The 25571-nt window shown below is 35.9% G+C and overlaps 1 protein-coding gene across 1 annotated transcript in view; it reads left to right on the top strand.

Annotated features, from left to right (window-relative positions):
* POLN (DNA polymerase nu) overlaps positions 1 to 25571 on the top strand; it is a 91007-nt gene that overhangs the window by 5716 nt on the left and 59720 nt on the right. The window contains exons 4-15 of the mRNA XM_068188502.1: positions 2485 to 2973; positions 3328 to 3515; positions 5305 to 5417; positions 7255 to 7412; positions 9956 to 10024; positions 11354 to 11414; positions 11624 to 11688; positions 12476 to 12559; positions 12960 to 13049; positions 15068 to 15124; positions 15936 to 15989; positions 16205 to 16270. Coding sequence (XP_068044603.1) covers positions 2485 to 2973; positions 3328 to 3515; positions 5305 to 5417; positions 7255 to 7412; positions 9956 to 10024; positions 11354 to 11414; positions 11624 to 11688; positions 12476 to 12559; positions 12960 to 13049; positions 15068 to 15124; positions 15936 to 15989; positions 16205 to 16270 — 1494 coding nt within the window. The remainder of the gene's footprint in view (positions 1 to 2484; positions 2974 to 3327; positions 3516 to 5304; positions 5418 to 7254; positions 7413 to 9955; positions 10025 to 11353; positions 11415 to 11623; positions 11689 to 12475; positions 12560 to 12959; positions 13050 to 15067; positions 15125 to 15935; positions 15990 to 16204; positions 16271 to 25571) is intronic.

Raw genomic sequence — 25571 nt, 5'->3', positions numbered from 1 at the left:
TGGATAGGAGTGAACCCTTTTTTGTAATGGTGACACTCTAATTTTGACTCGCTGCATCTAATGAGATCTTCCTACATTGACATAAATTATGAAACTATATCCTGGGAGTCATTTTCTCTACTTCCAGCCATGTCATTATTTCTAATAGAAGGTCAGTTCTTCATGGAAGCTGCTGTTTCTGTCGTTAATTGTAGTTCCAGCTGTATTATTCTGACTTGATAATTAAATTCCTTTGTTCATATTTTTTGAACCTTTAAAAGAGAATTGCTTATTCCTGGTTCTATAATTACTAGAGTGTCCTAATTTAAATTCTGCTGTGTTAAATGATAAAACTATTTGCAGTTTGTCTGGAGAATACACTTGAATGAATTAGTTGTCTTTCTATGGCTCTTAAACATTTGGCCCTTCTGTGATATGATTTTTTCCCCTTTTGGTAACTCTATAGTGCTCACCTTTTGATTAGCATTCCAAAAGTCCAATAATTTTTCTTCATTCAGAACTGCCACTTTTCATTTTGGTAGTAGCAGAAGCTGAATTAGCTTCCTTTTCCTATTTGCTTAGAACCTTGTAATTGTACTTTTGCTGTAGAGTTGATCCTGTGAAGTATGATTTAAAGCAGTCTTAAGCCTTTTTCATCACTTAACTCTATAGTTCTGAGGTCTGGGAATATGGGGACTGGTTTGAGGAATATTGTGAAACCATTAAAAAGCCCCAAACTTACTGGCTTTGTCATTCTGGCTTGCTCAGTCAATACAGATGGGATGGAGATGGACAGTAGCCTTTGATCAGTGAAAAATGTCATCCTGGGGACTGGAGGGAGCCCTGCACAGCAGGACCTGGTAGTTCTTTTGAAGGGAGGAGGTCTCAGTTTTTGCAGTGGTAATGACAGCAGCTGAACTGAATGAGACTGGGCTATTAGAGACCAAAATACAGTAATTTTGAGAGACTTCAGTCACTTTCCAGTGGAGTCGATGAATATTAAGCTTATGCATGATGCTTCAACTGAAAATTAGGAGACAACTGCTTTGTGGAACAGATAGAGAACTCATGAGAAAAATTTGTTTTTATTTGATTCTGTGTGAGATCAGGTCCAAAATCTTCCCTGCTGGCAGGTGCTTTTACAGAGACTATAATCTTTTGGAAGCATTGAAAGATAGGCAAGACATTAATGCTTAATTTTCAAAAAGAAAACTATATCAAATCAAAGAAGCTTTTAAAAGAAATTGTATGGAATTGTCCTCCAAACCCAGAACATTTGTAGGTAGTATAGGGATTTATTCAAAGCAGAATATTGATGATTTGAAATGAATACTAAATTGTGTCTGGAAAAAGTAGTATGGCTAAGAGACAGTATGAAGGAGACTACTAAAAATGTCATCATGCAAAAATGTGAGCTTAGCAGAATTTGTATTATTCTATACTGTCCTCATTTGACTAAGTTAAATGAAATATACAGTGGTATATTCAAAATAACTTTGAGGAAAAGCTTTCAGGTGCATCACTAATACATATTTTTTTCCAAATGCTTCAGGAGTAGAAAGCTTGCCAGCTCCTCTAAGGCCTGTTGGTGATTGAGGCATAAAAAGTATTGAGGGAAGATGCAAATCTGTCTATCTGTAAATAGTTAAACACACATTTACCTTGGGGAATCTTGGAAGGGTCACTGATTGCTATTCCAGAGTCATTGTTCGTGAAATCAAGGCAGAGGATCTATTTCAGCTGAGGAGTTTGTAGAAGAAACTGGCAAAATAAGTAGTAAGAAAGCACTAGGGCCAGTAGCATAGCAAGGAAATTTCTGAAGGAAATAAGGATGGAGGAGTAGAATTCAAGCACTACCATGCAGCATCTTGCTTAATGCTGTTTAGTAGCATGCTCCTGTAGAGTGATCCAGGGACTATCTGGAGTAGGAAAAACTGTTCTGAGTACATTGGATTAAACAGAATAGAATGTGATACTTATTCATACAGCTCATAATACTTCAATGCAACTTTTTAATGTATTTTTTATGTCTTGCAATCCTGTAAGTTGCTTGAAAGGGATCCAGTTGATTCACATACTTGAGATTCCAAAGCAGTCATTAAAGTCCCTTGCCAAAGGTTCTGTAACGAAACTGTCATGAAAAAGAGTTCTGAATGTTGAAGCCAAAGATGAAGGGTCTCTTTCCTCTTCAGACAATAATAACCTTGTCACTGTAGTAGATAGGCTGCTGGTCTAGATACCTCTCACAGTTGTTAATTTGCCATTTTTAGTGTTGGACTAATATTACGTTAAAAAAGAAGTCTTTGTGGATGTAAATGATATATGTCAACAAAATCTCTACTGCTACATATTTGAATTTTGGTTTATGTAATGTGGTTCCCCTAAACTGGCAGTTTTCATAGAATTTTGCTTTCTTGAAAGCTTATCTAAATTAACTTAGTGCAATTTTTGGTTTCTCCCTATAAGTCAAATAGTTGGTTTGCTAAAAATTTCTGATTTTCCCAGGAGGATTGTGATTCCAGAATTGCCATATTAAAAACAACTGTCAGCCCTGAAGAAAGAACTGCTGGTCAGATAGTCAGGACAGTGCATATGGATAAAATACTTGGCTGTCAAGATACCAAAATACTGAGCTGTTACCAGGATTCAGGCTTCCCAAAATGGGGATGTCAAAAAAAGAGTCTTTCAGTAGAAGAAAAAAACCTGAAGGATGAGGAAAATAAAATAGCTATTCCTCTTAAAAGAAAGCAAGATGTGTCTACATCTTGTTCAGAGAAAACAAGAAGATTGCATGTAAATACCTACACGTTCTTACATGAAAGAAGAAACAGCTGTACTCCTGGACAAATAAAGTCTTCTGGAAAGTATCCTTGTGATATCAGCAGTTTAGGATGTGAAGAAAAAAGCAAACTCCTTGCAACTATAGAACAGGCAGCAGCTTTTATCATTACTATGATATTTCAAGATGGTTCTTCACAGCTCAACTCTGAGCAGGTTAGTGAAGGATGGGTTTTGTTCAGAGTCACTTCTGTAGAACCATTTGAATGTGCATGTGACTGATAATCACAAACCCATGTTAATTGGCAGCACTTTTGTGTATGACATACCAAAATGTACACTTAGATTACATTTAATTTTCAACTACCAAGTAAAACTTAGAGAAAATGAAACCACTAGGATTTTTATTTCAAGGCTGAAGCACTTGCATGCTCCTCTACTGTGTCGGTGGTGAATGCAGTAACTGTAGTGTACATAATAGGTTTCATATTGTAAAATACTTGGGAATTTTTCTTTATAGGATTGCACAAAATCTGTCAGAGGAAACACTATTGTAATTATGCTTAACAGGCCTCTACCTCATCAGTAAAAGGAGTTGTTGTGCTGGTGAAGAATCAGACTGATCAGCCTTGTCCTCCAGGTCACTCTTCAACTGGCTATACTTGGAATGCTGCAAATGAAAGTGATAAATTACTTTATTTAAAAACTGAACAGTCATCTCTCTGGGAACAAGAACAAGCTCACAAGAAATTTTCTTGGTGAGAGCATGTATGAAAAAAATACTCTTTTGCTTTACATATGCTTTCAGCAGTAATGATGTTGGTTACTTACTCCAGGCCCAATCTCCTTACATGTCAGGCTCATTGAATTTCATTTTGGCTGTGTTAGTTCTATATCAAGTCTGGGCTAATAAAAAACAAATAAGAACAGACTTTTCCTTTGGGCTCAGCATATCACTGACTGCAGCCCTTGCAGAATTAGGTTGGGATTCTGGTAGGAGCTGTTTACATTCATCTGCAAATCCTTTATGATCTGTTAAAGCTGGACAGCACCAAAGAATATGTTTTCTCCAGGTTTATCTTTCTTGTATTTTATCTTCCATTTCCTGAACTGCATTTCTTAACTAGTACATTTTTGATGGACATTATTGTGATAAACACACTTTCTGAGCTTTGTTAATACTTTAAATCTTTTTAGCACAGATTTTTTTAATGGCTTTTAACATTCCAGATGAAGTTTTACTAATATTCAGCAATAATACAATATAATTTTGGAAGTAAAGGCTTTATGTATCTGCTTAATACTTATACTAAATTTTAATAAAAAGTTGGACTATGTTTTAAATTTCCAGTTATTATAACCAAAGTCCATTTTTATTCCTATTAACTTGAGAATCATATCCCAAAAAGGGAGAAATGAGAACTGAATCTGATTCCTAGATGTAATACTCTAGCATGTTAAAACTCCATCAGAATATTTTATGATTTTCAGCAATTGCTGTCTTATTGTAAACTGCTGAATTTGGATTATTAAATTACAAAACATTAATTTCAATATGTGGGACTTGGTTCTTAGTTGCATCTCTTCCACTGCTTGGAATCATGGCTTGAAACAAGTAATGGCTTTGCTTCTCCACTGTAATATTGGGGTTACATGAAAAGCACTTTAATAACATGTTGTCAGCTTGAATATAGGTTGTTGTGAACTGAGAATAACATCAGTAAAGCATGTACATATGAACAGTAAAAATTCGATAAGTTAAGAGTATTAACATTTAAGTGAAATCTATGGGTAATTACTTATTGTAAGAATAGTGCAATTGTTTAAGTATGGATCTATAATGCATACAGCAATACCTTGTGATCTATGTGATTTCTAATATGTCCAAACCCTGGAATTGTGGTCTCATGCCATTAAAAATGCTTTATAAAAACTCTAATTTTTCTATATTGCCCAAAATATAATTTACTAAAAAAAAGACACACATAGTTGGTAAATCTATATACTAATATATGTGTAGTTGTTTATATCTATTTAAAATATCATGAATGAGGGAATTATAGACATTTTCAAGAGGTATGGAAATACATGACAAAGATGAAGCATTTTGGATTTAAACAGCATATTAACCCAGGGCACTTATGGCAATTTAGATTGTCTAGTAACTTTAAAATCAGTGAATCAATGTTTTATTATGCTACATCAATTTATCCTCTATGATCTTATTTTGGTATATTGGAGTATTACAGGGATGCCAGTCGGTGTTTTGGATTAAGGTTGAACTTAAGAGTTAAACAAGGATTTGTTTTCTTTATGTGTATGTGATAAAGCATATCTGCTAGGATGTTTTAATTTCTCATAGAACATAGCTTTGAGGATTAGTGAATTGAGAATTTAATATTCAAATGCAGTATTCTGTTCTTATGGGAATAAGGAAATGTCTTGGGTTAACTGTTTAGTATTAGGTGCTAATTAAAAGAACAAAGTGAATAGATTGACTAAATCTAGGAGCAGTATAGTGTGTGTTAATGAACTACTTCTGTGCAGGCAAGTGTTGTTTCAAATGCTGCAGTGCAAAGTTCCAATAATTTGCTTCAATGCAAAAGATTTCCTGAGGACTCTGCTTCAAATTTATGGTAATGAAATCAACTGGAAACAAGGCAAGTATTGAATCTGTGATCTCATCCTGTAATCTCTGTGCTATTGGTGTTTCTGTTAAAATCACTGAGTGTTGAAATAACTAAATTGCTGGCTAAGTAATATATTGAAAAACAGAGTTTAGTACCATACAAAAGTACACCTTTCTTGGGGGAGGTTGTGACCAGAGGCTTGACAGGTCAAGATAATGTGTTCTTCTCAGAGTAGGAATTAATTCATTGAGTAACTTAAGGATAGCTTCCAGTGGAAACAAAAGCTCCCAACAAAGTCCTGACTATAGCTGAAAAGGCCAAACTACTTCATGTTTCATATTCCCTAGAAAAAAACTTCCTCTGATAAAAGGAAGGGCTAAAATAAATCCCAGAGATACTCATAGTTGTCAGAATTAAGAATCACTTGAATGGGCCCATGTTCTTTTAATAGAAACAAGTAAAACTCTTCTCTGTGGATTTAAAAGCAACTACTAGCAATAAGCATAAGATGTAAATATAATGTCTTTTTTGTTTTGGTTTTTTTTGGTTCCATATATCAAATTGTTGAGGAGTTAGGGCATGAGTTGGACCCAGTGATCTTTAAGATCTCTTCCAACCTGGTCATTCTGTGAAATTACTCCTGAGTGAGTTACAAAAGTACGTGTGACCTTGCAGGAAGGGCTCTCTCTATGGAGATTTATCACCTTGTGTTCAGCATCTGAAAAGTTTTAGTAAATCACAGTGAGGATCTGTACAAAAACCAGCACTGGGAATGGGAAAGGTGGCAAAAGAAATGCCATAATGGGATTGGCAATAGTGACAGTTTTATAACTCATACAAACAGGAAGTACTTGATAGTACCTGATCCCTGGGATTTGAATCTGAAGTTTATAGTAACAAAAACAATTCTTGTTTAGGCTTTTAAATTTTGAAACTTGATGCTTCCTCACACATTATTTCTGCTATGAAAAAAAACCCAAGCAAACAAAGCTCCAACAAAACAAATAAAATGCCTAAAATTCTCTTTAGAGTAGTCCTGTAGCCTTAACTTGCATGATGGACATTAAAATTTGCTTCCAGGTAACTGAGTCTGCAAGGTTGTGTAGCATGGAGTTCTCTAGAAATGTACCTGTAGGTCATGGTTTGAACTTACTTAGGGGTTACTGAAGAGGATACTTAAGTTTATCTTTGAATATATCACAAAGCACTCTAGTTATTAGTTTCCCCTGTTGAGATTGTAGTTCAAAGGGAAGTGAAACAGCACTGGGCTTGGCCCATCCTATCTATCTATGTGAACATGAGGCTGCAGTGTGAGCACATATGATGCTAAAGGACAAGAGGTTCTGAGTTTTGGCAACAATGCATTCTGCACCCATATGTGAATTCATATATACATGAACAAGCTTGGTCTGATTGCTAGGAAGTAAATCTCTCCCTGATCCCCAAGAGCAATTTTGTGGACATCAGTCAAGTTAGCAACAACACTAAGAAAACTGTACCAGAGGGAGACTGTCATCAAAAAACCTTCAGCTGGAAGTTTTTCAGTTCTAAGAAAGGAAGGTTTTTGCAGTAAATCTAAGGAGCCAAAAATTTACTTATATTTGAAAACTTGAAAAAATAACCAACCAAAAAAATCCACCCCAACCTCACAAAACAACACTCTTCAAAAATGTGCAATACTGCACTTCCTCCTGTATAGTCATGATACTGACCATTTGTTACAGCTGCAGATTCATTGTTTGATATTTTTGTAGAGTAAATACTTGTCCTTTTATGATGTGTGTGTGCAGGAAAGATGGGCAAAACTTCAGAGCTATTTTTCAGTATAGGAGGTAATTCAAGTATTTTGAAGAATTTGTTTTTGTAGTTGCCAATAGTGTCGTGTTAGATCCAAGGATTGCGGCATGGCTGATAAACCCCAGCGACACAGTTCCTTCCTTTGAGTGTTTAATACAGAAGTATTTTGAAAAGCCTTTTTCAAAGGGAGCAGAAAATACAGATACAGGCACTTTGAGAAATATATCTGTAAGTAGTTTGTTTTCAATTGTTTGGGTTAAAAAGGGAAGGAAATGATAATATAATTTTGCTCAGAAAATACTGCAAAAGAAGATAGATAATGGATAGATTTTATAATGGAAGATTTTAGAATGGAAAAAATTATTCTATTAATGCGACATGTTGGAAATTGAAAGAAAGTGGAGAAGGGGAGTTTTACTTGATTTACCAAGATGGAAGCTTATTCTCCAGGAACAGCTGTAAAATTTTCCTTTAAAACTGTAAAGTTCAGTAACAACATGAATTAATATAGAGCTTTATATTTTTTCTCTTCACCTTCCTGCGAAATGATTTCCAACTCTCCTTTCCAAAATATCTAATGCTATGTTTGTTCTCCAGTTCCTGTGCACTTGTAGCATGTATTTAGTTGATTGTTATTAACAATTTTGCTAAATTTCACAGCTGGTACACACCACATCATAGGCTGAGAAACAGCAGGGAGTCAAATGTGAACCTTCAAGCATTTGTATGAAAAAATCTGTGAATTTTAATTCTCAGTGTGAGAGAATGCATGATGAACTTTTTTCCCTGCACTATGTAAAGTTCTTCCTGTATTGTATCAAATATCCTCTGTATTTCTATTGAAATGTTATTTCCTGAGTGTTATAAAATATTTGTATCTGGTTTGGGCCATGGGGATCTACTGTGGGCACTTTAGCTTTCAGAGGTTGTTTTTTGAAGAATAAGATGATATAGAGCAACCTAAATAATGTGGTTTTTTCTGCCTCCACTTTTCAGAGACCTTGCTCATTCAGACCAAGTATTGCACCATGAATATAGGACTTGTAGGATACAAGTGAGCTTGAGGCATAGACAGAGTTTGGTTGTACTGGCACTTACCCATCAGTGTAGACATTTCTGAGAAAAGTAGAGGCAGTTTACTTGAAAGCATTGGCTGTAAACTGCAGTTGTTCCGAAGCTACTTCATGAATTAAGTTATTAGTGTAGGAATAGACAAGCAAACAGACAGAAGTTACCTATGGTTCTCTTATGTGCAATGGCCTTGCTGTGAGTCAGCATCCTTAATCTTGTCTCTTCCCTTAGCTTGACTCAGTCTTTTGTTCTTCAGATATCACATCTGTTGTTAGTTATTTTTCAACTTTGTTATCCTGATTCCCAGCTCTGAGTTAAATATTGAAATTTTATTTCCTTCCTGTCCTACTTCAGGTCTAGTTTGTTTCCTTGCCACAGCCATCTCCAGTGTCTTTATGCTGACTTGTTCACTCAATTCCCAGTTAATGTCTCCGTGTAACATCCTGTGACTGTCCCCCCCCATTCCTTATTCCTTAATTTGTCACCTGCACTCTCACACTTCCTTTTTGGCTTTTCTCTTTGCTCAGCCAGTTCCACTTCTTCCTATGTCTCCTGGTTCTTTGCCAGGTTTATCTCTTCAATCTTCTTGCTGTTTTTACTGGTAGATTCCTAACAGTTGTCTATACTGCCAGAGGCATCTGTGGTAAGTGATAAATCATCTTGTGCCTCACTACTTCAGTGAAGCTCCCTGTCTGTGCTAGTCTTGTCCACCCACCACAGTACTTGGAGTGACTGCTGGTTTATTCTGTAGCCCACAGCTCACCCACACACCTCTAGCACAGGGATGTGCTGCTTGCTGCTTGTCTGTGTATTTGGTGCTGTGCCAAAGTGGTCATGGTCCATACTCCCTGAAACATTTGCTGGAACAGGTGCTAAACATTATGTTGGTCTTGTCATCGCTGCATTTACTGATGAGGAATTTTGGAGTCAGTTGAAGCCTGTCACTGGGCTCTCTTCCACCTCCAGAAAGGGATCAAGCAAGCTGTCTGTATTTCAGAGACAGCTCGTTTGCTCCAGAACAAGTTGGTATGGACAAGGTTTCTTGGAGAAAGGTTGGTGAGTTTTCACTGCAGTATGGACTAGACTGTTTTAGAACAAGGATCATCACCAGTGGATCTGCATATTTCAGCTTTGAAGAGAGCCCTCTGCATCTTACCTTCCAGGCCTGCTGTTTCTCAGCCTTTATTAAGTTTATTTTTAATAGTCATGTTATTGGAGCTAACAATCTTTCTCAGTATTTGTATACATTTCAGAATGGTATTCTAGCCAACTGAAGGAGGTGACCTGGTGTTTTGTGGAGCACCTCTGGAACAGAAGGGAAGGAAATGAACAGTTCTAGCACAAAAGTGGCAGTACTTATATGAGAAAAAGAATGCAAGGAATTTTTCCTCATTTAAAAATAGTGAGGGAACTCTGACTTCAGTGTGAAAGGCAGTTTATCGATAAACTCTGTACTTGATACAAAATGTAAATACAGGAACAGGCAAAATCTGGAATGTTCATAATCTAGTGCTGTGTTCATAGTCTAGTGCTGTGATTTGGATTTGACAGATCTAACAATGTTTCTAAAATATTATCAGAAGGTATATAGAAAAGCACATTTTTACAATTTATACCTTTTAAAAAGATATATTACTAAACATATTTAGAGTATTGTTAGCAATAAAGTTATTGATTTATTTTTGATTTATTTATATCAGTATCAAAACTTAGGTGTGAACTTGGAGAAGCTTTATAATATAATGATGGACCTTGCTCATGGCTTAAAGGTAAGACAAAAAGAATTTGCAATAAATATGTAAGTATTGAATTAAAGAGAGTTAATGTTGTATTTGTCTTTCAAATTAGAATAATAGATTGCTTTGATCCTTAGTTGTTTACATTGGCAGTCAACATTTAAAATTAAATTTGCCATTTTTTCTAGAAGGAGATCGTGTGAAGGTTAATCTTTAGGAAAAACTTTTCCTCTGCTACATTTAACTAAATGAAGATTCTGAGAACAGGAAAGATTCAGAATATTGACTTTTAGTTTTTTAAAGCTATATATTACTGTCTAAAAAGTGTTAAATGAAGTAGAACATAGTATAGCTATTTTTTCTATGCATCCCTTGCTTATGAAAGCTCTCAGCATGTCTTTTGTTCTAGATCGTGTTAGCCAGGCACTGGTCACATGCTGGGACAGGCTGCCCAGAGAGGTGGTTGATGGCCCAGGCCTGTCAGTTTTTAAGAGGCAGTTGGACAGTGCCCTTAATCATATACTTTAAATTTTAGTCAGCCCTGAGTTGACCAGGCAGTGGGACTAGATAGTCATTGTAGGTCCCTTCCAAGTGAACTCTTTTATTCTATTTTACCCCTTATTGCAGGTCAGAATGCATCTCTTAGAAATCTGTTGGGATGTGTGTGTTTTCTGCCCGTGATCATATGCCTGGAAAAGTGCCAGAATTTAGGGATACACCCAGATTCTGGTGGAAGGGGCATCATAGTTTCCCAGGGATTATGTTTGAAGTTGCTGGTAGCAGGTGTAGGGTTTAGCCCATGAGGTGTTGGAGCCATGTTAATGTGGTTGTCAGCAGTATGGTGAGCAATCCATGGAGGGAGGCAGCAGGGAAACACCAAAGGCACAGGAACGCTGAGATTGAGCCCACAAGAGTTTTTAGACAAGTCAGGTTGCTTCAGTGGTTAGAAAAACAGACTTTCTGTTCTCTGTAATTTGGGGACATAAGCCTTTCAACTCCCTGATTTTCTCCCTGATGAAAAGAAAGTTATGAATTATGAATGGTTTCCTAATCGTTCAAGTGAACAAAGGAAAAAGATAACTGTGTCCTATTATAATGAAGCTTGCTTTAAAAACAAACTGTTTAGAAAAAAGGAGATGTATGTATATTTCTTTATTAGCATCTTGTACAAAATGGTTACTATTGCAAAATTCCTATTGCCCACAAAAAGAAGTGATAGCATTTAGATACTATAATTTACACTAAGTAGTATTTCATGCCACAAACACGTGTTGTCATGTAAAAAGGGAATATACAGAAAGTGAAATACTGCTCACTGGGAAATACTGGTACTGAAGAATGTATTTATATCTTACCTTACAGGCTCAAGGTTTGTGGAACTTATTTTGCACATTAGAGCTTCCACTTATCAAAATTCTGGCAGGTATGAAAGTTCAGTTCAAAATATGAAACTTCACTATTTTCACGCAGCTGCTGACTATGCTCAAGTGGAATGTAATTCCTCTGAATATGAAATGTTGTCTTAGCCTCATAACAGCTGTGTGAGTTTGAGTTTCCATTTTACAGTCTAAGAAAAACGTAAGATTGAAATTGTGAATTATAAATGTTCTTAACCTAAAATTGTATTTACAGTGATGGAAACACACAAAATATATGTGAACAAACAAGAACTGAAAAAAACATCAGAGATTCTAGGGGTAAATTTTATATTAATTTTTTTTCTTGAAAATTATATAGCATCATCTTTGTGCTTTTACTGAGGATAACTGATTAAAAAGAGAAGGAACTTTTGTCACATTTTATGTAATACTGTGGTGGTTTTAGTATATTGTTATAAATATAAATAATTATATTTACATTTTAGAATACTTCTCCATTTAATTTACACAAGTAAAAAGACACATTTGAGTCATCAGCCTTGCCCCAGAATTGAAATTGTATTGCAAAATGTGCAGGTCCTTTTGGGTTATGTGTTGTAGAGTAAAAATGGTAATGATTGTTTTTGAACCTGCAGTTTTCAGTAACCATCTTCCTGAGAAGTGATAGACTTCTTTCCCTCTTTTTGTGAACAATGCACCCTTTAAATGAGTGTTCTTTGATAAAAATAGCTACAAGAGAATCTCATTTTGTAACATAAAATTTGACTAGATAATCATACTGGTCTGACAGATTACAATTTATCAGAATAATTTGCATAGCTGTGTTTCTCTCAAATCTCTATAGGCTTCAGCAACCTCAATTCTTTAACCACAAATATTGGTACTCCTTACTTCATAAATCCCCTTCCCAGATCATAAAGCAATATAAATTAAGGAGTATGTATAAGCAATCTACTCAACCAAATGTTGATAGCCAGCAATGATTACACAGTATCAAGTACTCCATTTTTAAATAAAGGTCTAATATTCTCATTAACCTTGGAAGCAGCAGATATTGAAGAAAATAATAGTGTGAGCAGAATAATTTTGATGTTGTAATTTATAGATGCGGCTCAAAGAGCTTGAACAGGAGGCTCATGAGGTTGCTGGAGAACGATTCCTTTTGACCAGCAGTTGTCAGCTCCGAGAGGTATCATTTGTTTTACTATTTCTACTTAAGGTGTACGTTCTATAGATTTATTGATACAGAAGGACTGTAAAGCATATATATCCTTACCTCTTCTGACTTATTCTTTATTAATTATTTTCTGATTTTAATGAAGGACGTATCAGTTTTTTCATAAAAATGACAATGTTGAATGATCTGTATTTAAATATATGTACATAAATTATGCATTTTGTTTTAGGAAATGTCACTTCTTCAATAGCTCAAAAATAAAGATTTTCAATTCTGTGTTAGTTCTCTTTACTACAGTATGTTCTATTTACCTTGTAAGCTGTTTTCTGTTTAAGTTCAAGTACCCAATAATTTTCCTTTCTATTTCAACACTTGAAACACTGAAAGATTTATGGTCTTTTTCTTACTTTAGGTACTATTTGATAAGTTAAAGCTCCATACGCTGTGCGAGAAACTTCATCGAACTGAAATACAACAGCTTGTATCCACCTCAGAAGTTGTGGTGAGACAGGGAAGGGTTTTAAAACCAGCTACATGATTTAGCAAAACTTCTAAGTTATTCCAGTGAAATTGTGATTTTTCTAAATTTTTTCCAATGATTGTGCTTTAGTTTTGTATTGTACTATTTGTGCTATGGTTATTTATGCCAGAAAAGAAAGTTGCACTCCATGGTTGGGAAAAACAAACTAGCTACTGAGGTTCTCCCCTGAACCTCTTTTTCTCCAGGCTAAACATCCCCAGCTCCTTCAGCTGTTCCTTATCAGACTTGTGCTCCAGATCCTTTTCCAGCTCTGCTGTCCTTCTCTGGACTTGCTCCAGCACCTCAATGTCCTTTTTGAAATGAAGGGTCCAATACAGAAGACATTAGTCATTGTCGAGTGCAGGGTGACAGTCACTGCCCTGGTCCTGCTGGCCACACCACTGCTGATCCAGGCCAGGTGCCATTGGCTTTCTTGGCCACCTGGGCACACCTGGCTCATGTTCAGCCACTGTCAACCAGCACCCCCAGGTCCTTTTCCATGGGGCCCTTTCCAGCCACTGTGCCCCAGCCTGTGGCACTGCAGGGGTTGTTGTGACCCAGGGGCAGGACCTGGCACTTGGCCTTGTTGAACCTCAGACCCCTGGGCCCACTGATCCAGCCTGTCCAGATCCCTCTGTGGAGCCTTCCTGCCCTCCAGCAGATCAACTCTTCCATCCAATTTGACGTCATCTGCAAACTGACTGAGGGTGCTCTTGATTCCCTTCTGAGATCATTAAAAATCATTTTGTGAAGATAATAATGGCAATGGAGATTCTTTTTAGAAGAGAAAAAGCCTCTGTGCAGCTGCACCTGTTTCTAATTTGGTGCCACGATTGGATTGCTCTAGTTTATATAGGAGTTAAAGTGCACAACTCATTGCTGAACATGAACATCTTTGGGGAAAGTAGAAGGGTAATATTTATTTCTTAAGAAGGAAGTTCCACTTTTCAGTCAAGTGTCTGAACTACCAAATAGGATCAAGAGTAACCTCAACAGTATAAGCATAAATCCCACACAGTACTCAAGGAGAAGGAGTTTCATAGATCAGACATGTAATCTTGGAGGGTGACAGAGAGCCTTGGGAAATGGGAGGCATCAGTGAAATAGAATTTATGTCACCTTTCTGTGGGAACATAAGATTTGTAGTTATGATCAAAGCAATGCTTTTATATAGTCAAGTATTCTCTTTCCAACAACTGGTGACACTTGGTTATTTAGAAAAAGGTAAGATGAAACCTTCCAGGAGATAAATAGTAGATAATTAATCTGAAGATGTTAATTTCTCCCTGGTAGCAAGAAAAAACCCTTATATTTTAAATATAAATTTTAGCACAATTGCATCTGCTTTTCATCCTGGACTATTGTAGTTCCAGGTATTTTTTCTTATACTTATAAATATCCAATCTCTATTGTAATAATTTATTTTTGTCAACAGAATTTTTGGCAGTTTCCAATCAAAGTTATCAGAAATATGCTTTATTTCACTGGTTTTTAATTTGACAATTTAAATTTGTCTTGAAGTCTTCCTGGAATTTTTATTAAGGCATGAACAGGAGACATTCTCTTCTTGGATTGTGTGTGTATAAATATATATATGTGTATATATATGTATTATTTTGTCTACTTCCATAGTGTTCTCTCTTGCATTGCTGCTGTAGAGCACAAAAAACAAACAGAAGGCCATAAATAACACACACACATCACACCCCAGTGTTATCAGAGTTGCTGTGGAAAAGTTTTTATGTCTATGTGTCTTTTTGTCCCTGTCTGGGACAGTTGTGGAAATGAAATGGGAAGGAGTAATCTCCAGCCTTCCTAATGAAGGCTTTTTTGGTCCTGGGCTGGGATTGCTTGAAGGACATCATCCTTCAGCCAGTATTTTGTCCATTAAGCTTGTCAATTAAGTAAATTTCTTCCTCCAAAATGTATTCTGTTAAAGTTTGTTTAATAATATAACTTCAAGAAAAGTATGTCATTAATTCACATTCTTGATTTTGCAGCTAAATAAATTGCAAGATCTTCATCCTCTGCCTAAGATAATTTTAGAATACCGCCAGGTGAGCTGATATTTTTTCACAGAATCTAGATACACTGAAACAAAATTTAGCAAGACAGATAACATATTCACAGTTAAATAAATAAGCTGGCTCTAGTAAAAGTTCATTCAAATACCAATTTGAAGTCAGTATTCTTAAGACTTTTTAAATGGTAATGCTTATAGCTGTTTTGCTCTATGTTAGATTTTAGCTAGCAAACAACTTCTACAACATTGCAAAGACAATTGGAAAACTGCAGTGTTAAATTTGTATAGTGTTATAAAGCATACTTAAGGCAAAACATCTATTTTTTGAGTTCTGAAGAAATGCTTTGCACGAAGTAAAGGAGATAACTGTTTATGGGGCATTTTGGGGTGACAAGCCTCCTGAAAATCCTAAGTGATTTTCCCACACTTAATCATTAGGCTTTCAGTGAACGAGCTTCCAAGAAGTTAAAAACTTTTTTAAAAGTTTAAAAGTGTGGGTTTGTGTTTGGTTTTGATTTTTTTATAATTTTGTTTCTGGTTTTTTGTGTGTGTGTGATTTTCATGCAATTTATTAACCTGGGGACATAAGATGTAAAATAATAAATTCTAATAATTCATTTAATAGTATCTGCAAAGCTCTGTCTTTAGGTTATAACCAAACACTTACCTAACTTCCATGAATAGGTTAAGCTGTCAGTGAGTATAAATCCATTATTTACTCAGATAAAACTGTCTTTAAAAAAGAGAAGTCTACAAGCAGGATGCATTTGGAAATTAGGATCTTTAATTTGAAAAATCCCTTATTTTTATAAGTAAGCATTTATCTTAAATTTTATGTATTTTAGGTTCATAAAATGAAATCAACTTATGTGGATGGACTACGAACATGCATGAAAAAGGTAGAAATATATAAAGTAGCTTGTAAAATCCTAAAAAGATGTGAAATGATTGCAGTTTTTACAGTTTAAGAACTTTTCTACATGGAAAATTAAAAGTGTTTCCTTTATATTTTCTTGTTTTGATTGCAGTGAATTTTTATTACTGATACTTATATTAAATAAAATATAGCTGTGTGTCTTCATTCTTTTCTGTTTTTTACTTTACTTGATTACAGGGATTCATTTCCTCCACTTGGAATCAAACAGGAACTGTGACTGGCAGACTTTCAGCCAAACATCCTGTAAGTGAGCTTATTGGAAGATTTGCATTTTAATTGAAATGAAAAATTAATATTAGTTATACAAAATATGTAATATTTTTAACACAGGAAATGTTTGTTTTCATGCAAGTCTAGCAGTTGCTCTATTATATCTAAATGGTGGACAGAAAAAGCTTATTAAATGGGTATTTTACTGTAAGACATCTGTTCTTAGGCATATTTTGTGGTCTATGTGATTAGAATTATCATTGTTACCTGAAGTAGAGGAGTACAATTGTGAGCCATGCATGTACCTTGAATACTTCCTTGTCATGAATTCTTGTGTTTACAAAGCACTCCTTGTAAAGCATCAGTGAGCCCTGGAAAGTGGGTATTACAGGAAAAAAAAGAAAGCTCTCCTGGAATTTGGCTTCAGGCCTCATAGCAGTAAAGGGCTCAGCTGGCAGTGCTGGTGTTCTGGAAGTCTTGCTTATATGGCCATGACACTTGGGCTCTTTGTGCATCCTCTCTTGTCTATAATGATCTCCATGTTAGTGCTTGTGCCTGAAACGTGTTTTATTTGACTTTCTGGACTGCTACAGGCTTGGGTTATCTTTTTTTTTCTTTTTTTTTTTTTTTCCTTTCAACAAGGGCTTACTAGAATGTATTCTATGATCCCATTTCTCTTGGTGTTTATGACCCCCACTGACCTTTGGCTGTACAGGCTGGCAAGGCCTTTGTGCTCCACCTGTCACAGCCCATGGCTGCATGGATGAGAGTGCAGGAGCTGGTGTGGGACGAGATGGGGCTGCAGAGCTCCAGGGGCTCAAGGCACAGGTGAGAGAAGAGCAGAAGAAAAGTAATGACTGTCTGTCTGGGGAAAGTTTCTGTTTGGTTTAACCGTAGCCTTTTCCACCAAAGACCTGGCCTCTGGTCCTGTGGGTAACTGGGAACAGATGCAGAGGTGGGACTTGTCTCATAAAGGCTAGAGGGAATCTGTGGGGCTGTTGTCCTTTTAACTTGTGCCCAAAAGTGTTGTCAGTTCCTATCCATGCAGATTTGACTACTGCTTATCTCTGTGCAGGACCCAACCTTAAGCTTCACAGGTACAAATGGCATTGGGAGCTTTCTGCAGTCTTGGAGAAAGACCATGGTCTTCCACAGCTTTTTGTGGGAACAGAGATTTAACCCTAACAGTTGTGAGCACTTTGCATGGATGGGCTCATGTGGTTCCTGGCAAGTCCTGCCTGGAATGGTGACTTTGGGTTTCTGACAGAAACCTATTCTGGAGACTTCTCACCCTCACCACACTTGGTGACTTCCTTAGCTTTTCTTTCACCTGTCTTCACAGTTCATGTTTCATTTGATCTTCCTACCCACATGGTACATATTTCCATACAATTTGTCATCAAACAATTTACAGGAAGTGCTTATGCTTTTTGCTGAGTAAAAATCAGTGTTGAGGATTCTGAATTAACAACAGAATGGGGAAGTGTTACTGCTGCTCTCATTTCTCATGCACCCAGATGGGAAAAAGTGAGAGGAAAAGATGATCATGAAGGTCACAGTTTGCTGAATTCTCTGATGTGATGCACAGGCATTTCCAACTCAGAGCTGAACAGACAGCTGTCTTGAAAAACCACATAGAACACAAAGTCACCTTTGGCCCATCATAGTAAAAAGGACATGAAATCAATTTTTCTTAAAAGTTGTTTTTCTTCAAAATAATGCTGCTGAAATTAGCATCCAGAGTTGCCTAAGGCTGACTTTTCCTTCTAAGGAAAAACATTGGCAGGGCTTTTTTTGTTTGAAATGTTTATGGAACTTATACCATCTGTTTCTGAATCATTTATTGATATAGAAGGTATACTGCAGTGCCCAGTCACTTCACTAAGTGTTAAAGGATTGGGAAGATTCTTGCCAGAAATCATAAATATTGGAGTTATTTTAGCGGTTACTATGATATTATGTCAAATTTTAGCTGAATTTTTTGCTGAGGCAGTTTATTTTTAACTGTTTTAAAATGCTTTAACAAGTGATTAAAGCAAAAGATAAGTGTGAATCAGATTCTGTGAGAATTCAAATGGAAAAACGTCCCATATTCTGCAGTGCTTCTGAGAGATGGGATTCCAAACAAAGGTTTCTTTATCTTTCTTTTGTTTTATAAAGGTAATGGATCTATCTGTCCTCTGTCCTTTAAGGCATTCAATGGAGTCCAGGAGGGATTTACTTATAGGTTTGAGGGGAAATGACTAGACATTGGATACAGAGCAGAATTTCTTTTTCAGATAAACTCTGTCATTTTCTTTCAGGCAGTTCCACATTTGATATATGGATGATGTATATTTTTGGCTTTATGTGGGTTTTTCTCAATAGATAAGTTTATTCACATGTATTTTTATGACTTTTGTGTTGTAACAACTTAGAGGGGGTTTCTTAGCAGCACTTCACTGGCTCTCCATGTGCTCATCTCTTTTAGTTTAACTGTACACTTCATTTCTTCTCATTTGGTTCCTTCCTCTACAAAATGTGTGCTGTATAAATCATGTGTTTTTCACAAATATCTGATAATGTATTATTGCTAAACAGGGACACATTTGGTCTTGCGATCTCCTGTTACTGCATTGTAAATGTCTATTTGCTACTATTGGAAAACTTGGGTATCTGAAACCTAAAAGTAAATGTAAACCCTACAAATTATTTTATGATGTATCCATGTGCTAGGTTTTTTTTTTTTTTGTTTTTGTTTTTTTTTTTTTTAATATGATGGATTGCTTATGACTATTAGGGGAATTTAATTAGGTTTATTATTTGAATGTGTTATTTTCAAGTCGTTTTTGTATAAATGTATTAGTCTTGTCTACATTAGGCTGCTTTTTAATTATATTACTCATAGATAACTTTTCTATAATATATATTTATGACATTCATAAAGGCTTGTTTATGTTCTCCAAATCCACCTAGAAATACCTCTTTTCAGTCTCTCATGTTTTAAAGCAGAAATAAGTCAAGACACAAGTGGAAAAGCATAAAACCAATTGAGATCAAGCCCCTTTCAGAATGAAAAGAGAGAAATGTTAACTTGAGATATAAAGATTGCATAAAATTAAATGTTATAATTTGGTTTAAGATGTAAATTTCAGTGCTAGAATCAGATATTCTGTATTAAGGTTTCTTTCCTCCAGGCTTCTGCAGCAGAGAGGACTGAAGTGCTGCTAATGAGTTTATGCTTCTCTACTTCAGAAGATGTTTGTATCATTAAACTGAAAAGCATAATGTGGTGGGCTGCAGGGAGCATTTCCTTCCTTTTAGTAACAAAAAGTTATGCTGAAGATACATAAAAAAATTTCACCTTCTTGGAGCAAGTGGAAAAAAAAGCATTCCTGTTTTTCCTCAGGAAAAGTGCTTTTAGAGCTTGTCCAAAAAGGCAAAGAAATAAAATAACCTATCAGTCAAAGAAATGTGTTAGCCTATAATTTGGAAATCAGGAATGTAATTTAAAAGGGAAACTAATTAGGGCATATTGACTGTTAACATGCTCAAGGAAGGATCATAAAGAACCTGAAATATTGCATATATCTTAATCTCTTCAATAGATATAAGATTTTCTAGTGGTGAATGCACAATAGAGAATTGCATGCTTGTTTATTACAAAATGAGTGTTGCAAGTGGTGTTTGGAATATGAATAATGAATTTACCAATCTAGTTTTCATTCTAAGGGGAGAGACAGTCCCTTGAAGTAGAGACCCCTCTGAGCAATTGCCATCCAAAATTAGTCTGTTCTCTCAATTAACTTGGCAAAGCAGTATTTCTGATTAGCCATACTGTATCTGTGTTATTTCCCCTCTGGGCTGTTCCTTTGGAGTGAAAAAATTTCCAATTTTCTCTGAGATAAAATGGAAATGTAATTTTGTCATAATTTTGGGATTCTGGACAGTGTGGATGGGATGCTGCTTGTTTGTCTCCCTTTTGCAGCAGAATTCCAATAGGATTTCCATCATGGCATCCCCACATGTGCACTCCTAGCAGAGTGGTCTGACAGAATTGTACTACCAAAGCTGTTGTGACAGCTCCAGGTTTCAGGATATTGTCCAGCCTTATTAAGGCTGCAGGCTGATGTGTGCTACTACAAAATATTCTTTCTGGAATTTTGAAGTCTCTGGTCACAATTGGATTCCAGCAGAAACAGGATGTTCTGCAAGGTGTTCCAATAGTGATGAACTTCTGCACTGACTTGTTTTATCCCTGCCCCTTTCTTTCACAGCTTTTAGAAGGTTTGGCAGAGGCTGGTGCAATGTGAGGAATCAGACACCAAGTCTGGGAGCAGGGATATGCTTGCATTTTGCTTTTTTTTTAACCCCCTCCCCAGAAATGAGCAAAAGCCTTGGCTGCTTTTGAAACTGCACTGATAGGAATAAGATTTTTGTAAAGTTGTTTTCATACACTGCCCAACACAGAAGATTATTTACTTAAAATGAACAAATGATATGGGCCTTACCTTTTCATTGATCTTGGAGTGTGATTTTTTTTTTAAACTATGTTTATTGGGCAGCACTGGGGCTAGAGACATGTCAGACACATTAAGGGTTCATATAAGACATCTTGTCTAAAGCTTCTATAATGTCATCTAGGCTAACAAAATAATTTTTAGGAAGTATTCCCTAATGTGTGCTTTGTTTATAACAAGGGTGTGTTGCCTTAACAGATATGAGGATGTGTCTGTGCTTTCTTGGGCCTTTGAATTAAAGCAATTTAATGTTGTATTTTCTAGTCAAAACAAACTCCTGTCACTCAGATGAGCTGATGTGCTGTTAGAGAAAGCCAGAGTGTGCTTGCTGATTGTTGTAGTTGATTGGTGTTCTCTGAGCATCTTTTGCATTCAGAACTTATTTTCATGCCATATTTCTTTTCAGTGTGTTTATTCCAATATACTGAGTCATATGGTGGCTATTACTGCACTAATAGCACTAAAATAGCATCTCATTTTATGAGTTATGATGTTTTTATAGTCTCTTTTGTTGTTGCTTCGTTTTTTTTAAAAAAGTTGTCTTAATGAAGGCTTCAAGAAACTATTTTTACAGTGTTGGAGACAGAAGTTCTCCATTTCCTCTTCCTCACTCATCACAGTTGAAGTTCTGTGACAGGAAAATTGTTCTTAACAATGAGTGAACAGGCATGTTGATAAGACTTTGGTCCAATTACATTTTCAGGATGAAATTTTACACTACCTTAACTTTGCAATAGAAAGTTCTTAGGTATTAGTGTGACAACTGTAGTGTGGAAAGTCACTGTTGGTCATATCTGATGCTCCAGAACATCATTGTGTTGGTTTATTACCCAAATGCAGAAACAATTGTTTGTTCTCTCAGCATCTGGACTACAGTGTTCTTTTCTATGATATATGCACGTCTTTGGCATTCTCTGTTGTAATGCTCCTGATTTGTATATATTCATTTATCTCATGGTGAGTGTGTGTATCCAATACGTGGACAACTTTTTATAGCATAATTTGGCTCAGTAAAGCTTGTAGCATAATCTGGGCAGTAATTCTTTATAACAAGCAGTTCAATCTTGTCCTCTTCTGTTAGGGATTATCTTTCCATGTATAATTGTTCTTTGTGTTATTTAAAGAAAGGTAATGTGCAGCCAGTGTAAATCTGCTTCCTTGCAGTAATAGCATTAAAGATTCTTGCATTTTGTTTATGCAGGATAAGGTAGTCTGTCATTATTTCTTCTACAAGCTAAACATAAGCACAGAAATAAACAGAGTAATTAAAATTGGCTGCTCAAAAATGAAAGATTCTATACAACTTGGGAAAATATCAGCCTAAGTATTTTTAGCACATTATGAAATATTGAGTATGGAGGCTGAAATCTTCCTTCATTGTCCTTTAGTTTCTGGCAAAAGAAATTCTCAGAGAAGCTTAGATTTGTAGAAATGGGGGAAAAAAGTTCCTCTAAAATCTTCCTATGCTTGGGAGATGACAGCACTGCATACTTCCACTTGTTTCTTTAAAATTAGATGATAATACATTTCAATCCAGTGTGTATAAATTAAATTGTCAGCACTTGAGCATTTACTGCTGTTGAGTGGACATTGTTAAGGTTGTTGATTATATGCTGATTCATTTTATCCTTTAAATGGCATTTGCTTGTGATCTTTTGGGAATGCTCCAGGTAAAAGCCAAAGCTATGATCATGTTTTAGAAATTCATCTTGTAATACAACTACTGCCAGGTTATTTATCTCTATAATATGAATGTGATTGGAGCACAGAGCTAACAAGAATCAAAATTAGAGTCATCCTTGCTAAAAACCTTGTTTTGATTAATGTAGCTTTCAATACCTTAGAAGTTCATATGTGTTTTAAGGTAAAGAAATCATAGTAATATCTATTACGGGAAGTATTCTGTTACATGAGTTAATCTACGCACTTTGGGGTGTTTCCTGGAATTCTATTAAGTCTGATTCCATGTAATCTGAGAATAGTTTAAGAGCAATATTGGCATGGAGTTTGGCTTGCAAGAAACAATTAGTGTCATTCACTCATAGTCTCATAGTTGTTGTTCTGCTGCTGTTTATCTATTCACATTTCAACTCCTGTCTGGGCACTTTTCTTATGCCTGAGGTGGGCATGTGCAGCATCCCCTGATGTCCCCACTGGTCACAGTCACTGTACCCCTGTAAGTTCTGAGGAGTTTCATGGAGCCCATGTCCTGCTGAGGTAATTTTTACTGTCCTTATCCATAAGACTGAATATTCAGCAATGTGAACAAATGCATATGTGGTCCTTATGTTAAATATCTCTGAGACTATTTGTTATTATTAAGTTTTCTGTTAGAACCTCTTGTGAATTGATTAAGATTTTAGAAATTCTGCCTAATGTTTTTTTTTTTTAGTTTTCATATGAAGCACTCCTTTAGAGGGAGTTTTAGATATACGCTGTAGGAACTACTCAGAGCTTGGAGACTTACATTCTGACAGGACGTTTAAAATAAAAATCTCAGAAACACAAATTATGTCTTGTCTTACAAGCTCACAAAAGGGGGAAGTGTTACTATATTTTTTTTCTGACAGCTGAATTCCTATTTTCAAGGACAAAATACAGTCTTAATCTCAGCATAGATTTTATTATGTTTTAACATAGCAAAAGTATTTAAATAGTTTATTTTGCTATGTAGTGTTCTTCTGCTGTACAGTCATCTTCCAATTTGTACCTAAGAAAAAGTTAAAATATCTGAGAGGTCTAACAAGAGCAGAAATGAAGAATGATAAAAAATGGTTTATAGGGGAAGATCAAACGTTAGGTAGATTGAAAGAGACTTCTTGTCTTTGATGGATCAGTTTTCACACAGTAATGATTTTCCAAAGCTTTGTCATTGACATTCCAAAGAAATTTAGGAAAATTATCTCAGCAGCTCTATATTCCCATTATATTCATCTTTCTCTGTTGACAATTAGTTTTATTTCTGTATCAATAAGTGGAAAATTTGTCAACTCTTTATTTCCTCAGCAACCTTTCATAAAGCCTCAGGAAACTTTGTGCAGAGTTTTGAATATGGATGTGCCCGCCCAAGCTGGGAACAGCAGTGGGAAATAACCAGTGGTGTGTATAAGTGTTGCTGAAGATGGACAGAATAGGACAGGGGTCATCTTGCTGTCACCCATGTGGCCTTGCTGTCCATAGTTCTCCTGTCCCAGCATGGTCATCCACTGGCTCTGACTCTTGGGAACTTACAGTTAAGGACCACTTCTATAAAGTCAGGACCTGTCCTTTCCTCATTGGGAGCAAAGAAACATTACTTATTTAGGTTTACTTTAGCTCCTTCAACCAGCCTTCTGTTAACAGGCTTTTAAGAGGAATTCCGTGCTAACATATGCTCAGTAAATTCCTCAGTATGTGGAACAATCTTGTTTGAGATGCTAAATTTTATCCTTTTCATAAAACAACCGTTACATCTTTTAACAGTAAATTCTCCAGCCTAGAAATCTTGCAATTTTTTATGCAGTTAGAGGTCTGGTATTTGTACCTTTGGACGATATCCCTTGACAGTGTTTGCTTTAAAGCTATAATATGTATCTAATCAAAAACTATCCAATATTTGCTATTTCCAGCTGCCACTCAAGGAGTTATCTCTATGCCTTAGCATTGTTTTTTTTTTTTTCACCAGAACCAAGTTATACCTCCTTGGGGTTCATCCCAGAGTTTGAGCTTCCCATATTAATGAATATTTCTGTAACAGAGCTAGTATTCTGTGTATGATTTTCTTTCAGGAAAATGAAATTAAATAAGTAATGAAACATAGTCAGTTTGTATATGGGAAATAAAATCAGTCTTTTTCTCTTGGAAGATACAAAGAGCTGTGTATATACAAACTTCCTTGCTTGCTGTGCAAAGGTGAAATTTTTTTACAGAACACAGATTTTAATCACATCAGTGAGTAAATTTTTTTTTTCATTTTAAAAATAACTCATCAAAACCTCTTTTATGTGCTGCTAAATCTTTATTACCTGAGATCATTGCCAGGTCTAAATTTCAAGGAATATGGCAGAAAGATAATTAGTTGTAGGAAATCAAACACACTATTCTTAGAGCCTACCCTCTGAAGTAAGAAGTCACGAATTTTAGTTGCCCTTTTTTCCTTCCTTGTGTTCACATCTTTCAAAGCTGATTAAACTTGAGGGAATGGGAGGAATAACTTTAAGTTTCCCACTTCTCTGATGTTTAAAAAAACCTTGATAATTCTTTGCTGCTGGTAAGGCAAGAGGGTAGTGTCTTACCTTTGATTGATCGTTCTTTGCTGAAAAGTGCAAACTACTACCAAAAATTAAGGAATCCTTTTCCAGAAGTCTGTATGGTTCGGTGGTTTTTGACAAGGAAAAGAGATGTCCTTAATTTTCCACAAGCCACTAGATGGCGATTGCAGACTAGTCAAGATTTGCTAAGGAATGGATGTACACATCCATGCCAGGCTGACATTGCTATGGTGACTTTGTTAATTTTCCTATTTTCTGTGTTTATTGAGATGCATGCCGTATTTTAAAAATTAGATCTTCAGACTGTCTTGAAACTGTGTTTCATATAAAAGTCACAGAAAATAGCTGTTTATTCCTTTAGAACTATAAATTAATGCTAGTGCGGGCAATAATTAAACGTGGGAATTTTCCAAAAGGTTTTTTTTTTTTATTATTTTTGCTGTATAATTTCTCATGAGTGAGTCGCCTCCAGCTTTGGAGTTGCCAGATAAATTGAGTGAGTTTGATGTTGTGAGTGTCCCCCGGACTCAGTCTTTTCATTCTGCATTGTAAAGATGCTCTTCTAGGCAGGGTGCAATTTTCCTT

The sequence above is a fragment of the Anomalospiza imberbis genome, chromosome 4 (genome assembly GCF_031753505.1).
Source record: "Anomalospiza imberbis isolate Cuckoo-Finch-1a 21T00152 chromosome 4, ASM3175350v1, whole genome shotgun sequence".
Classification (NCBI taxonomy): Eukaryota; Metazoa; Chordata; class Aves; order Passeriformes; family Viduidae; genus Anomalospiza; species Anomalospiza imberbis.
Note: the sequence above shows the minus strand (reverse complement) of the source record. Positions and strands in the feature narration are given on the sequence as shown.